Source organism: Phalacrocorax carbo, chromosome 2 (assembly GCF_963921805.1).
Source record: "Phalacrocorax carbo chromosome 2, bPhaCar2.1, whole genome shotgun sequence".
Taxonomy (NCBI): Eukaryota; Metazoa; Chordata; class Aves; order Suliformes; family Phalacrocoracidae; genus Phalacrocorax; species Phalacrocorax carbo.
Window position 1 is genome coordinate 42,729,228 of NC_087514.1, and position 13,806 is coordinate 42,743,033.

Here is a 13,806-nt window from a genome sequence, read left to right on the forward strand (position 1 = left end):
ACAATTCTTAGCTCAACCCACGAGTTTTCTTACTTTGGCCCTTCCAATTCTCTCCCCCATCCCTCTGGGGTGGGGGGAGTAAGCGAGCCGCTGCATGGTGCTTAGTTGCTGACTGGGGCTAAACCACAATAGTTGGGCATCCCATCTGCAACTGTGGTCCTGAGTTCATACACGGTCTTAACAAAAGAAGAACCAGAGGCTCAGCTGCTGAGCAGTCAGAGCCTCCACTGTTGTCCTAACAAAAACAGAAACTATCGTGGAGAAAAAAAACTCGACATCTCAGACATATTTAGAAGGCAACCAGCCTGCGATTCTTCAGTGATGAAACCTGACATGGGTGCCTTGGGGACCCCTCCATCCCCTGCAGGTATTCCTGTAAGTTTCTGCACTGCCTAAACAGGGGTCAAAACAATGGGCTAAGGTTCAAAATGACAGTCAGCTCTTACGTATGGGAATTACTTTATACACCCCATCTTCAAAGGGAAGCAAAGCAGCTGTGTGACAACATGCAGCTCTATCCTCAAGTGCTGAAACCAAGAGCTGAACAACCAGACAGGTGACAACAGTCACCCTTGCCCAGAAGCACCCTGACCTCCTTGAAAGCCTCCCACTTCCTTCTGTTGGATAACGGTGGTATTTTGATCAGTTGACCAGGCAACACAGATGCCAATTATTTTTGCCACATTATTCAGTTTGCTATAATTTTAAAGATGTTCATTAATATTTATTTTTGCAGTCTTTCGAATAACAAGCTTGCCGCTTTTCAAAACTAAGGCAACGTTAAAAGAAACAGCAGGAAAACACCAGTACAGAAAGCTCCTCCAACTTCTGGCATCACTCTGTTGGCACACACGTTATATCCAGTTTTAGCACAAAGTATACACCAGACCAATCCTAAATATTCTGGAAATTGCAGCCTAGTTTAATCATAAAAAGCAAGATGATTAGACAAATAAGTCATTTTATTTATTGCCACAAGAAAATGGCTGAGCACTTTAGTCAACTTTGTAGGACAGAAAATTTGCTGCTGCATTTTTGGACAGTAGTCCTCATCTCAGTAAATTATTTATCTCTCATCATCGTGTCCCATGATGAAACTCTACCTCATCCCAAAGATCTGGGTGAGGTGACAAGGCAGTTACTAGGTTGCTCTCAGAAGCAGGTGGAGAGTCTGCCTCAGCCACTGACTAGCACTGCTGTCTGTAGGGAAAGGGGGAATACACAAAAGAAACGTCAGAAGAAGATAATCAGCTTGAGGAATGTTTTATGACATAAACTAGCCTAATCTCATAAAATCTTAACAACTGTGACTTTCCCCATTCTACCTCATCCAAAACTTAATTTTTCTTCTCTGTGAATTATTTGCTTACAGTACTCGTTCTCTATACCCAGTGTTGATGAATTTGAAAAAGTTGAAGTACAACTTATTTATTAATGTTTAAAATATATTAGTATAATACTGTACTATTAGTATATTACTATTGTGATATTTGCATTATTTTCTATTCTATGTCTTTTTTTTTCTGAAAAGACACACCAGTTTGTTGACTCAGATGTGTCTGAATCCAGCTGATTAAATCCTAGGGTACCTGTGTAGACAAGGGACACTCCAAAGGTAGTTCAAATCACCACGTTAAAAGTCTAAAATATCTGATATTTTAATCCTGTCCTAGAGCTACAAATACTATACCTGATACTTTGAATGAACTCAGTCAAAAGCTATGAAATAGCATCACTTGCTTTGTCTAGCAAAATGCTGCCAAGCCAGGTTCTATCAGGTCGTAACTGATAGCATTTACATTAAATTAGAGGGAAGTGGTGAATTCACCACTTTGAGGTGACACAGAAAGCTTTTGGCAGAACTAAAAAAGACATGACAGCGCTGGTTAGCTGTGTGACAATGTCGTTCTGACCACTTTCATACTAAGAACAAACCCTATATTATACCTCCACTTTAGCAGTGGTTGCCACTGTGATTTTATAAGCTTTCAGACTGACAAAGAAAAAGCTAGGTGTCATGATAGCAAGGCCTTATAACATCCAAAATGCGAGATATATCTTTGGAAGGTGGGAAAGGAGTCAACCACAAAGCAATCTCCTCCAATACATTTATGCCATCACAAAATAATCAGAATATTTACCACATCTGTCATTTTCCTTTACTATCCACTGTCACCGCACCTACATTTTCACTCAACTCTTCCGCTTCCAAAATCATTCAGGATCTTCCCAGCCTCTGCATAAATTCAATCTTCATGTTAAACCTGGACCTCAGTCATATTCACAGCTTCAACCTTCAGGAAATATTTTCACCAGTTCTGCACAAGAAAAGCAATAAGGGCTCAGCTGGCTGAGGTGATTTTTTAGTTTCTGGAGTGTTCAATTATGCAGCAGGAGAAATGAAATTACTTTCAAGTATAAAGCAAGCAGCTTTAAAGAAAAGGAATGTAGATGGGTAAACTGAGACAGGAAAGGTCAGAGTTCAGTTTCCAGGTTTTTTAATAGAAATACAAAGTGCAGAGAGGTACAAACAATGGCTAGTGGAACAGGTCAAATATGTGTAAAATGAAGAAATGTGGTGATAATGTTTCTTATTTCCTTTTCAAACACTCTTAGGATATTTTCTTATGTTAGCATCTTCTTCCCTGTCCTAGCTAGATAACTCAATTAATTAGACCTCCAGCTTTCCTTCCTAAGGAAAACACCTTCTGGAACGTAACTGAAGCCCCAATTCATGTAAAGCAACTGAAAATCATTTACACTGAAAGAAAAATGGTGGGCCTTTCACAGGGTGCTTGTGAGAACCCTGTGCTTTATGCACCTTTCCCACTCCATTTTTTGCATGAACGTCATCTCTTCCGTATTTGCAATTCCGCAGGGTTTACCACTGTGCCTCTAGCTAATCTAGAGTGAACTCTACCATAAATGAGCATGAAGTTGCTTTTGCAGCTGAGGAATTTAGCCCACCATTAGACCAAGGTATGTTGTAAGAGAACAGAAGGCTCCATGCTGCTCGCACACGGGCTGTGCGCGACAGCCACAGCAGGCTGTAAGGCAGGCAGATTCCCGGTGTGGGCAAGGAAATTTCCAGCAGAGGTGTAACGAAATAAAGTATGACTCTCATTGCTATCCGGACCACCTCTGGGGAATCCCACCAGCGCAAGGCCAGGAGAGGGAGAGCACACATGGCCCTTTGCTGCTCCCTTCGTGGCCTGGAGAGGCACGAGAGAGGTCGTGCTCAGGCCACAGTGGGAGCGGAAGGGAGACAGCTCAGTGCTCGGCCGTAAAACACTCCCTGTTGGGCTGCTGGAAATCACAGCAACCACCAACACCGTTTTAAATTACATTCTGAACTGCCCAAAATATGGAAGTTTCAAGTCACCTCTGCCTGCCCCCTGAGGAGCACAGCAAGGAATCCAGATAGCCTGTACCCTGTCTGCATGTAATGCATCAGGCTCTCCTTACAGCTCCAGTCTGCAAAAACAACTTGTTTTGAATGTTGCGCTAAAGTGTGAACACAGCACTCCCCAACTGGGCAATAAAATACTAGCAATGAAAATGTGAGGCTGGAACTGGGGAAAAAGCTCCAAAATTCTGCTGTATGAATGTGAATAATGGGAATAGTTGAAGCTTGCACTCCAGATATATTATTTAGACTCTGCTTGTTTGTTTTTCTTAATATGACTGAAATGATCAAAATCTCTCATTTACAATTTTCAGCTAATCCTTCCACATATGCATTAGACACTGCAATCCTTTTCATAGATGGAATCTAATACTTCCTTTGTAATTCATGGCTGAGTTTTCTTAATTAAAAAAATGAGGATAAATCACTCCACTCATGTGGAGCAGTTATTGTCTTAAATAATAATCACTGTGCCTGGATTCCATCACAACGTATTTTGCTACTGAGCACCCTGTTTTCTTCTTATTTTATTGGAAATACCCCTCCCATGGCCTCTGTGGAAATGAGCAACATAATGCTTTTATAACGAATACGGATTTTGTACAGTTTGTTCAACTTACACTGCAGAACATTCTTCTTACTGCAGTTCAGGACTGATCTCAAAAATCCTTGAGAGCACATATTCGTGTGCCTGTGAGAAACAGAGAAGTGTGTAATAAAGTGAATCTCCGTGTTCCTCCACACAACAGTATAAACCTCTCCACTTTGTTCTTACCTTGTCTGATACAATCGCAGGTAAACAAATGCACCAAAAATTGTGTTTGTGGTATGCTTATACCGCATGCATGTCACACTCTCTATCTCACTCAGAGAAAGTAGCGTGAAACCTTCTCCCCCATTAGAAAGCTGCACGGCATCAGCCACGAGACAGGGACAGTAGCTGCCAGTGTTCCTTCAGTGCAAACGTCTCCTTGTCGCCACTAGATCAGCGCATGGTTTTGCCTTCTAAAAAAGGTATAATTTGTTCAAGGGCAAAAATATTATTAGGAAGACCCAGCTTTGCCTGAGATGAAAAGTTAAGCATTCCAGTTTTCCATACAAGATTGTCTTCAGCAGCCGTGAGCAGAAATATCTGCATCACTGATATCTTTCTTATTTCTTCATACCCTAAATTATACACTTAGATGTATATTAAGGGATATACAGAGACATGGGAAGCACTGGAACACCTCTGTCCTGTAAAGGCACGCTTTGGGCAATGCCATACCAACCTTCCCTTGAGCTTCTCTCTGTATTACAGTTCCTCTCTGCCTACATTAGACATAATTTAATAAAGATATTTTAAAAGTAGAAGTGCATACCTTATATCTATAGATTAATAACTCATGTCTCTGACTTACTTTGATGATAAGGTTGGTATAGGAGAGTTGACCTGCAATGCCTTTCTCGGCTCTGACATCAGTTATATATGTTTCCAGTAAAAATTAAGCCCATTTAGACTGAGCTAAATGGAACCTGACTGTTTGGTCTTAAGAAATGCTGTGACCTTTTGCACTGAGCTGAAAAAAATAACCAACATGCTGGTTTATATTCCCTATTCCTCATTTCAATTCTGTCAGAAAGGCTCTGTGTTGCGAGAAGGGTTGCTTGGGGTGCTAACAGCATGTTTATTTCACATTTCTATAAATCCATCTTCATTTAATGATTTTGTAGCAGCTCAGTTAGCATCATGAGTATAGCTTGGAAAGGAAAACTGGTCCTGCAGTAGAGATACTGATGTGAAATCCAAGAGAGAAAGATTTAGTTTCTAACTCAGCTGCCCGCTTTCGGCAAGACTTTGTAAAGTCATTCAAATTGTGTTCTCAATCAGTAAAAATGAAGATTATTTCATTTCGGCTTCACCTTGTTCTAGCTTAAGTCTGGGAAGTCTGGACAAGCCGTAGGAGAACAGGGCCCTCGGGGCTGCAAGCACTACTGTAATACAAACAAGTTTCTTTTGGCTGATATATTTTGATGACAGATAAAAGGCATTCGGTATCTGTGGTAATTTTGGATTATATAAATGCCAAAGTTTTTATCAACATCAGGACATTTTTATTATGAAGTTAGTAGGGAGCAACAAGTTATCATCTTTACTGCTGTGAAAAGTGTTCTCTTTCTTTTTATGCCTCCCTATTTCTTTCTCAGCCCTCTGTTGCTGAGGAAACATTATCCTCCACTCCTACAGTGAGTAATTTTCCTGATGTAGTTTTTGCTGTATTTTGTCAAAATTTTCCAAATTCTCTCCTGTTTTCATCCTCTCTCTGCAAAGAATACTTTCGCATACGAAACTGAACTCAGACTGGGAATTAAGGAGCTTTCTTCTGCTGACAGTGGGAAAGTGAGCTCTTCAAGAAGTATTTTCTTAATTACTCCTTCCTTGTATTACTATTTATTGTCTTTCATGGCATCGTTCATGAGGAAGGAAAGGACTCTGTGTAGCAGGCACTGCTACACCTAGTGGGAAATGGGTAAAATGAGAGTCTGGCTGGGACCTTCTCCCCCCTTCCCACCCTGCCAGGCCCTGGGGACCCTCATAAACCCTGCATCCATAAGGATGCAGGACGAGGACCAGCAATAGAGAGGAACCAGCCAAAACTCAGACCACAAAGGATATGGAGAAGCAGATGAACCAAAGAGTCAGGGATATCTGTAGCACTTCCAACAGCCACAGCTGGATTTCTTCTGCCCAGTGCTGGCTGTGCACAGATACCTCTCCTCTCTCTCTTACAGCATCCTTGCACCTGTGCATTTCACACCTGATCTCTTTCCATCTTTTCCTCCTCCCTGGTCCCCACCAGCAGCCATAAGACTTATACAGTGTAAAAATAAACCTCCCCATTACTCCCCTTCTACACAGAATTTACATGCCTTTTATTTGGTCCTTTTATATGCTTTATTCTTACTTCAGCATTTGTCTTTTCCTGTTATAGTCTGTATTTTATCTAAAGGGACTACCTGTACCTCTGTACACAGTGAGATTCTGACACTGGCTTGGTTTTCATCACGACCAGATAAAACACAAGAAGTGACATTAGGCAGAGTAATGAAGGACGTGGCAGCCTGAGAGGCTGAGTGGGCAGGCTGAGCATGGACGCTCGTGTGCAGAACGATGAAAGCAGGAGTCAGGCAGCCCAGGGACGTGGGATGTACACTGCAGGAGGAATAATCAGGAGGCTACTGGGCTATCTGTCCCATCACGCCATGCTGACTATTAGAGTGCAAACCAATAAATGATGGCAGAGCTGAGGGTCAGTAATCGACCCAGAGGACTAATCTGACGATGTCCATCAGAAAAAGCTCTGCTTGTAGAGAGCATCCTTATGACAAAAGAGGCACCAAATGTGTCACCTCTGGAGTTAGTCAGCGCTTTCCTAACCATCTTCAGAACAAACTTTATAGCATTCCTGCTGATTCAGTGGTGTGGCAATCTGCTCGTTGCTCCAAATGCAGATTCCTCACATGCTAACATAAATACAACCACTGGGATGATTTTTAAAACATCTACCTCTTCTCTTGAGGGTTCACTTACGAAGTTGGCCAATATTACTACGTAAATGGAGAGCCTGATTCTGTTCTCATGTACACTGATCATACACAAGAGCTACGTCTTTCAGTGGATCTCTGACAATCCAGACCTTCATTTGAGCATCCTTAATCTGAGTCAGATAGCTGATGTAAAGACTAACAGGTGGCAGAAAGCACAATTTCCATACAATAATAGTACTGGATTTTGTGTTAGTTCTGGCTGTATCTCAGTTACCAGACAAGTGTGTGACATCGATGTACTGCAGCATTAGGAAAGGCAAATGAGATCTGAGGAGGTATAAATTGAGGTGTCTTCCTCCTCCAGGGGAGATAATTATGCATTAATGCCCTAATGAAATTTCAGCTGACGTACTGTGTACTGTTCCCATCGCTCGTGCCCAGAAATTATGAACTCCAAGTATAGCAAATGCAGAGAAAAACATTTACATGAAAAGGCCCCATCTCAAGACAGAAAGCTGAAGAGCACAGCTTGTTCACTTCAGCAAAATGAGGTCTAGGGAGGAAAATAACCTTAACCCAGAAATACACTAGGAAGGGGAAAAATGCTCTTTAAACTGAAGGACAATGCTGAAAGGGGGTTGGTTCCAACTCAAACTATTCTATCACTCTATGAAAGAAGAACAAATAAATATAAACCAGCTAGAAATCGAAGCTGGAAGCAGAAGGTGGCTTCTGACAAAGACATGCAGCTTAACACAGCTGTGGCTGAGCCCTCTACAAACAAGAGGCGTCAGGGCTCAGTGCAACTGCCCCACATCTGTTCCCCAGGACATCAAATGGAGCAGAGCAGCGAGCTGCCCCAGCTCCCTGGTTTGGCAACCTTGCAGAAGCGCTTGGAGTTTTGCCTCTGCCTGGTTCCTTCCTATTTGCGTTTTCCTGGTCACCAGCATTGTGAAAATAAGGCAAATCTACCCATACTTGTGAAATTTCGATACTTTCAAGTCAAAACCCTTGTCTTCTCGCTCGCCCTAGTAAAACCTGCTTCCACCAAAGGCAGCGTTTTACACCGGGGGCCCAGTGAGCAAGGTAGAAGGCACACAGCCGGCACTTCTCAGCACCAGCGCTTGGGCTTTTGCCAGGGTGGCAGGGAGAGAAGGGGACCGAAAAAATTTTTAAAAATAAGAAAAAAAGAAAAAAAGCACACCTAAACCCAAAACCCCCAAACCCAGCTCCGCTCCCCGGCGCTGTGCAACGCTCTGGAGGGGAACGGCGCCCACCGCCCCGGGGAGCGCGGCTGCCGCCAGCCCCGGGGCCACTCTCCGCTCCCCCCCACCCCAGCCCTCCCCTGTTGCGTGATTCACGGCGGTGTCTCATCCACCCCCGCCCGCCCCCGCTGAAAACTTCCCCCGGCAACTTTCCCGGTGCCGGTCCCCGGCTCCCCCCGACGGCAAGGGCACCCCCCCCACACACCCCCCGCCCAAGCCCCGTCGGAGTCTCTGACGGCGGGGTGGGGGGGCGGGGGGGGATGTCGTAGGTGCTGCGTCAGCGGGAGCCCGACGGCGATTGGAAGAAGCCGCGCTCTCCCCGCGTTCACGAATTATAAAGTGCGGTCGCCGCCGCCCGCACCCGCTCCCGCACCGCTCCGCTGCGGCGCGCCCGGCCCCGGCCTCGGCAGCAGGCGCTCGGCTCGGCTCGGCGCGGCGCCCCCCGCACCGTCAGGAACCGCAGGCTGTGAGTTCCTCCCGCCCCCCCACCCCACTCCGCGCCCCCGCCGGGGTTTCTCCTCCAGAGGCTGCTCGGCCTCGCTATAAATAACAGCGGCTCCGACGCCGAGGCTCCAGCAAGGCGCAGCTCACTCCCCAGCCACTCCCGGGAGCCCCGAGGGGAGACGGTGTGTGAGTGAAGTGCGCTGCCTGCGGGGTGGGGGGGGACCGGCGGGGGCCGGGGGCGGCTCTGTCGGGGCAGGAGCCCGTCGTCGGGGCGGCTACTCGGGGCGCTCCGACGGCAACCCCTTCCCGGGAGGGGCCGCCGTCCCGTCCGTGCGGTTCGTCTCCCCGAGGCGCGGGCTTTGCGGGAAGGGCGGGATAAAGTGTTTTGGGGCGAGCGCTTTCACCGGACGGGAGCTTCTGGGCGCTTCATCGTTGGGGTCCGCTCCTGCCGCGGACGCAGAGCCCTTGCCTTGCAGCTGCCAAGCGCCTGCTTACCTTAAGCGCCCGCGTACCTCGCAAGCGCAACCGCCCCGGCTCTACAAAGCGTGTGAGGTACGGGAGGTGCGTGCGCCCCAGAACTTGATTTTAAACAGTTTCGTGCCGCTTTTTCCTGCCCCGAAGCGGGGGGGGGGGGGGGGGAAGGGGGGGGAAGGCAGTACCGGGGCTGGGAGCGGGGCGGGGAGGCGGCTGCCGGCTGATCTCTCTCCTTCTTGCAGCCCCATGGCGATGCTCCTGAGACTCGGCTGCTCGCTGCTGGCCCTCAGCACCTGCCTGCTGCCCCGGGCGCGGGCGGACTGCGGCCGCGACTGCGCCGCCTGCGCCTACCGCCTGGGACCCCGCGCCGCCATCCACCCCCTGGTAAGCGGGAGCGGGGCCGGGGGGACCCTGCCCCGCCTCAACTCTGGGAGGGAGGAAAGGGGGAGGGGGGCAAAGGAGCGAAAGAACACAAATTAATAGTGCGGGAAGCGGCCGGGGTCGCTTGGAAGACCCGTTGTTGGGGGGGGGGGGGGGGGAGGGAGGAGCGGGTCCCGGAGCGCAGGGGAGGGGGCGACACAAAGCCAGCGCCCCCCGAGGAGACCCCCCTCCCGGCCCTCCCGCTGCCCGTCGGCGAGCGGCGGCTCTCGGGGCGGGGACGAGGGACGGGGCACCCCGCGCCGGGCGGGCCCGCGGGGAGCGAGGGAAAAGCCGAGTGAAAACGTAAAGGGCAAAGGAAATCTGGCCGGAGAGGGGAGCTCTGCAGGGAAAGGTGGTCGGCAGGGCGGGGGGAAACCGGGAGGGACAGGGGTGGAGGGTCCCGACCCATGGTAGGGTGAGCTCTCTACAGGCAGGATGGCTGTCGAGCTGGAAAGGGGCAGATCTGCCTGAAATCTCACCAAAAAAAGTGGTTTTCAAGCCTGGTTTGAGTAGCAATACCTCCCGCTGCTCTTCCTCTGCTCTTCCTTCCTAACACGGTGCTGCACAGTGTTAGGAATGTGCCTGAGAAAGAGCCCTTTGACATTGTCTCCTAAGAAAAATCATGTTAAGAAAACTCCAGAATGCGGGGGTGGGGTGGGGGTGGGTGGGTGGGTGGGAGTGGCAGGGGGGGTTGGTGTATCTGTAATTTTAATTATATTGAAATTATTTAAAAGTATAGTCACAGAGGTAACTCAGCTTGAAATTTAAGGATTGGGGTCAGTGGAAGTCTGGGGTCCCCCAGCCCTCCCTGAAGAAGGTGGGAACTCAGGCTGCCGAGTCCTTTGCCAGTGGCACCTGTGGTTCCTGACCTCAGATAGATGCGTATGGAGGCATCATGCTCTCAGCACACCTAAATGATCTGAAAAGTTTCGTTCCTAAGATGTCATCGATTATTTGGCAGCACACAAAAGGAAGGACTGGACCCTATTCTTATGCAGAATTAGGAAACACTGAGTACTGCTTACTCCAAAAGCAAGGACTCACTCTTAACCACAGCAGGTTCATAAGAGCAGCATTCTCACGATGGCTGGCAAACAGGTTTTTGCTTACATTAGCTTTCATTCAAACTTTAGCTTTACTGTCAACTAGGGGAAAAAGCGGTAGTTTGCCCTTTTGGAGGGAGGGAGGGAGGGAGGGATACATGCTTTTCAGAGTACATGTTGTGGGTGTCTATATTGATATTGTCTCTTGTACACGTTCAGTAATTATTCAGGAAAGAATCAAAGTTTAATTCCGTAACATCACTTATTATTTGAAATGGGAAAATAAAGCAATGTGCTGTACCACATATTCCTCATACAGGTACAAATAGCTTTAAGCAACAAATGTTTCTAATAATATAACTGATTTTATCACATTGTATCTGTAAGATACAAAATTTATCACATCGTATGTGGTCATTCACACCTATGAGGTAGCACATGTTGATTTGGCCATAGAGGGCCATTTAAAATACTTGAGAAGAGAAGAGGAAGGGAAAGACCTATTCTTGCTTTGATTTAGAGCAATTTCAGTGTCAGACTGAAGCTGAGATCACATTCTCTTTATGGCGCAACTACAATAGATAACAAGCATGTAGTGCCAGTTAAATAAGTTGTTGCTGCAAAATACATAAATCCCTTTAAATTTTTTATTATATCAAAAAAATATTAATTTATTAGAATAAAATTGGGCTTAACAGACAGGTAAGGCCAGAGGTAGAGAGCTGGTCAGTTAGCTATTAGAGGAAACTCTACTGGGGTTTAATTTCACACTTTTAACGCATATCAAGATCCTCAGAAAACATCATCTAGAGGCAGAGTGAGTATCTCTCTTACTGAAAACACTGATCATTTCTTGTTTAATTATTGTGTATAAAAAACATGGGCAAGAAAAATACCCCACTGGATTCACTTTTTTTCCAGCTGAAGAGTGTGGCTTCACAAGAAGTAAACTCCTCTGACACAACAGAGATAGTAGTAGCTAGTATGTGTGTTATTATCTTTACATGACAGGCTACAAGATATGCATACAGGTACTGAAAACTTTTTATGTCTTAGCCTGAAAATTTTTCATTACAGTCAGAAGCAACACAGCTTAGGAATTTTTCCGCTCTTTCTGACTGTCACTACTTTGTCTGTCAAATTAGCAAAACCAGAAGTTTGATCCTGCCTAAGAGAGCCTGTATTTCTACATCTGAGTTGATACTCATTTGAAAGATCTCTTCCACAAAGAGAAACTGATGATAACAGACAGAAATGTAGTTTTAGAGCTGTGCAGTGTGTTGGAGATACCGAGCAGTTCAATACAGCTGGCTTCTTTGCAAAGACAATGCCATGTAACTCCTTCCTAAAAATTCTGTATGTCACTTTTAATTACGAAGATTGAATAGACTTCTACACTTTCATTATGAAGCAAACCACAATTGGTTCTTAGCTTCCCAGTAGTAAATAAAAAAAAAAAACCCAAACCATAACAACGCACCTGAGCGTAAGGCAGGTGGAGGAACTGTACATGTGGCTTCCTTTGAAACAGAAACATAGGGGCACCTTGACCTGCAGGACCCTTGATCCATCTTGTCCTGTATTCTCTCTCTTAGTGTCCTTCAGAGAGGGGTGAAGAAGTTCAGAACAGACAGTTAGGAAATCAGCTGTTCACAAAGGGCAGTCCTTCTAAGCCACTCACAATAAGAGGCTCACTCATGGTCTTTTAAAAACAAGAAAAGCTAAGACAAGGTGGCGGTGAGGTGCTTGTTACTATTGAATCCTTTTCAGTAAACCGCATCCATTTTTCAGGCATGTACACTAGAGTGTGAAGGAAAGTTGCCTTCTGCCAAAGCCTGGGAGACCTGCAAGGAGCTTCTGCAGCTGGCAAAGCTGGATCTTTCTGAGGACGGCAACATTGCTCCAGGAGACAAGAAAGAGCTGGATGAGAACCATTTGCTTGCAAAGAAGTATGGAGGCTTCATGAAAAGATACGGGGGGTTCATGAAGAAAATGGATGAGCTCTATCGGGTAGAACCAGAGGACGAAGCTAATGGAGGAGAAATCCTGGCTAAGAGGTATGGAGGGTTTATGAAGAAAGACTCGGACGACGATGCCCTTGCTAATTCCTCTGATCTGCTGAAGGAGCTTCTAGGAACAGGGGATAACCCTGAAGCAGGGCATTACCGAGAGATAAATGAAAACGATGGGGACGTCAGCAAAAGATATGGAGGTTTCATGAGAAGCATAAAGCGCAGCCCCGAGTTGGAAGATGAAGCCAAAGAGCTGCAAAAGAGATACGGTGGTTTCATGAGAAGAGTGGGCAGGCCAGAATGGTGGCTGGATTACCAGAAACGATACGGTGGGTTTCTTAAGCGCTTCGCCGACTCCATTCTCCCTTCAGAAGAAGATGGGGAAACTTATTCCAAAGAGATCCCAGAGATGGAAAAGAGATATGGTGGATTTATGAGATTTTAATACCTTTCCCTTTATCCCTTTCGTCCTAAACAAGAAAGACTGCCTTATTGGTCATAACTTATTGTAACGTGTTGCTTGTACTGTACAGTTTTTTACTGTCCTTGGTTAATGATGCGACCTGCAATCTGTTGTTTCGGGTTCTGTGTTCTTTCGAGTCAAATAACTAATTTCTGGTTTAGTCAAGTTTCAGTCTGTATCGTAGTTTCCATGCTAGAACTATTTTGATTACTGTATCCATTTTCTTTAAAGAGGAAGTACATCTACAGTAGAGTTGCTTAACTGTATATACAATAAATTCTTCATCCTAACTGCATAAATTCTGAAATGCTATTTATTTTCTCTCAGTCATTTAATCAAACATCATCTCAATTTTTCTTTAACCAGTCAGAGTAATGCCAAACTCTTTTCTGTAATTACAGAATTTGTACTGCACACACAACAGCTGAAACAAATTTTTGTCTTTAGTTTTCTCAGTTTCTTACCATACTAGAATAATAAATATACTCTAAAGCGGATATAACTGCATTTGCTCTAACTGCTCTCATTTTAACTAGTTAGCAGAATCAATGTTTAAAGCCTAAATTTATAATTCATAGTGTTCAGCCAATTCACATGAAAAAAAAAAAAAACAGAAGCATGTTTGACTTAAAGCACTAAAAACATTTCTTCAGTGCACAACACAATGCCACGTTCGATTAGTTACACCTTTTATATCCATCCAATATAGGATTGTACAGTTGGCCTTAAAGTTATAAACACTAACTAAAAA

General features: G+C 45.6%; 1 protein-coding gene across 2 annotated transcripts; it reads left to right on the plus strand.

The window, feature by feature from the left end:
* Positions 1-8,530: 8,530 nt before the first annotated feature.
* Positions 8,531-13,513, plus strand: PENK (proenkephalin). 2 transcript variants are annotated; one of them, XM_064445440.1, is made up of 3 exons: positions 8,531-8,665; positions 9,360-9,501; positions 12,372-13,513. In XM_064445440.1, exons 2-3 carry the CDS (start codon positions 9,364-9,366, stop codon positions 13,035-13,037), a joined length of 804 nt encoding a protein of 267 aa, XP_064301510.1. In that variant the 5' UTR covers positions 8,531-8,665; positions 9,360-9,363; the 3' UTR covers positions 13,038-13,513. The 2 variants fall into 2 exon arrangements, with proteins under 2 accessions (XP_064301510.1, XP_064301511.1); XM_064445441.1 differs by lacking the exon at positions 8,531-8,665 and adding an exon at positions 8,696-8,825.
* Positions 13,514-13,806: the final 293 nt, after the last annotated feature.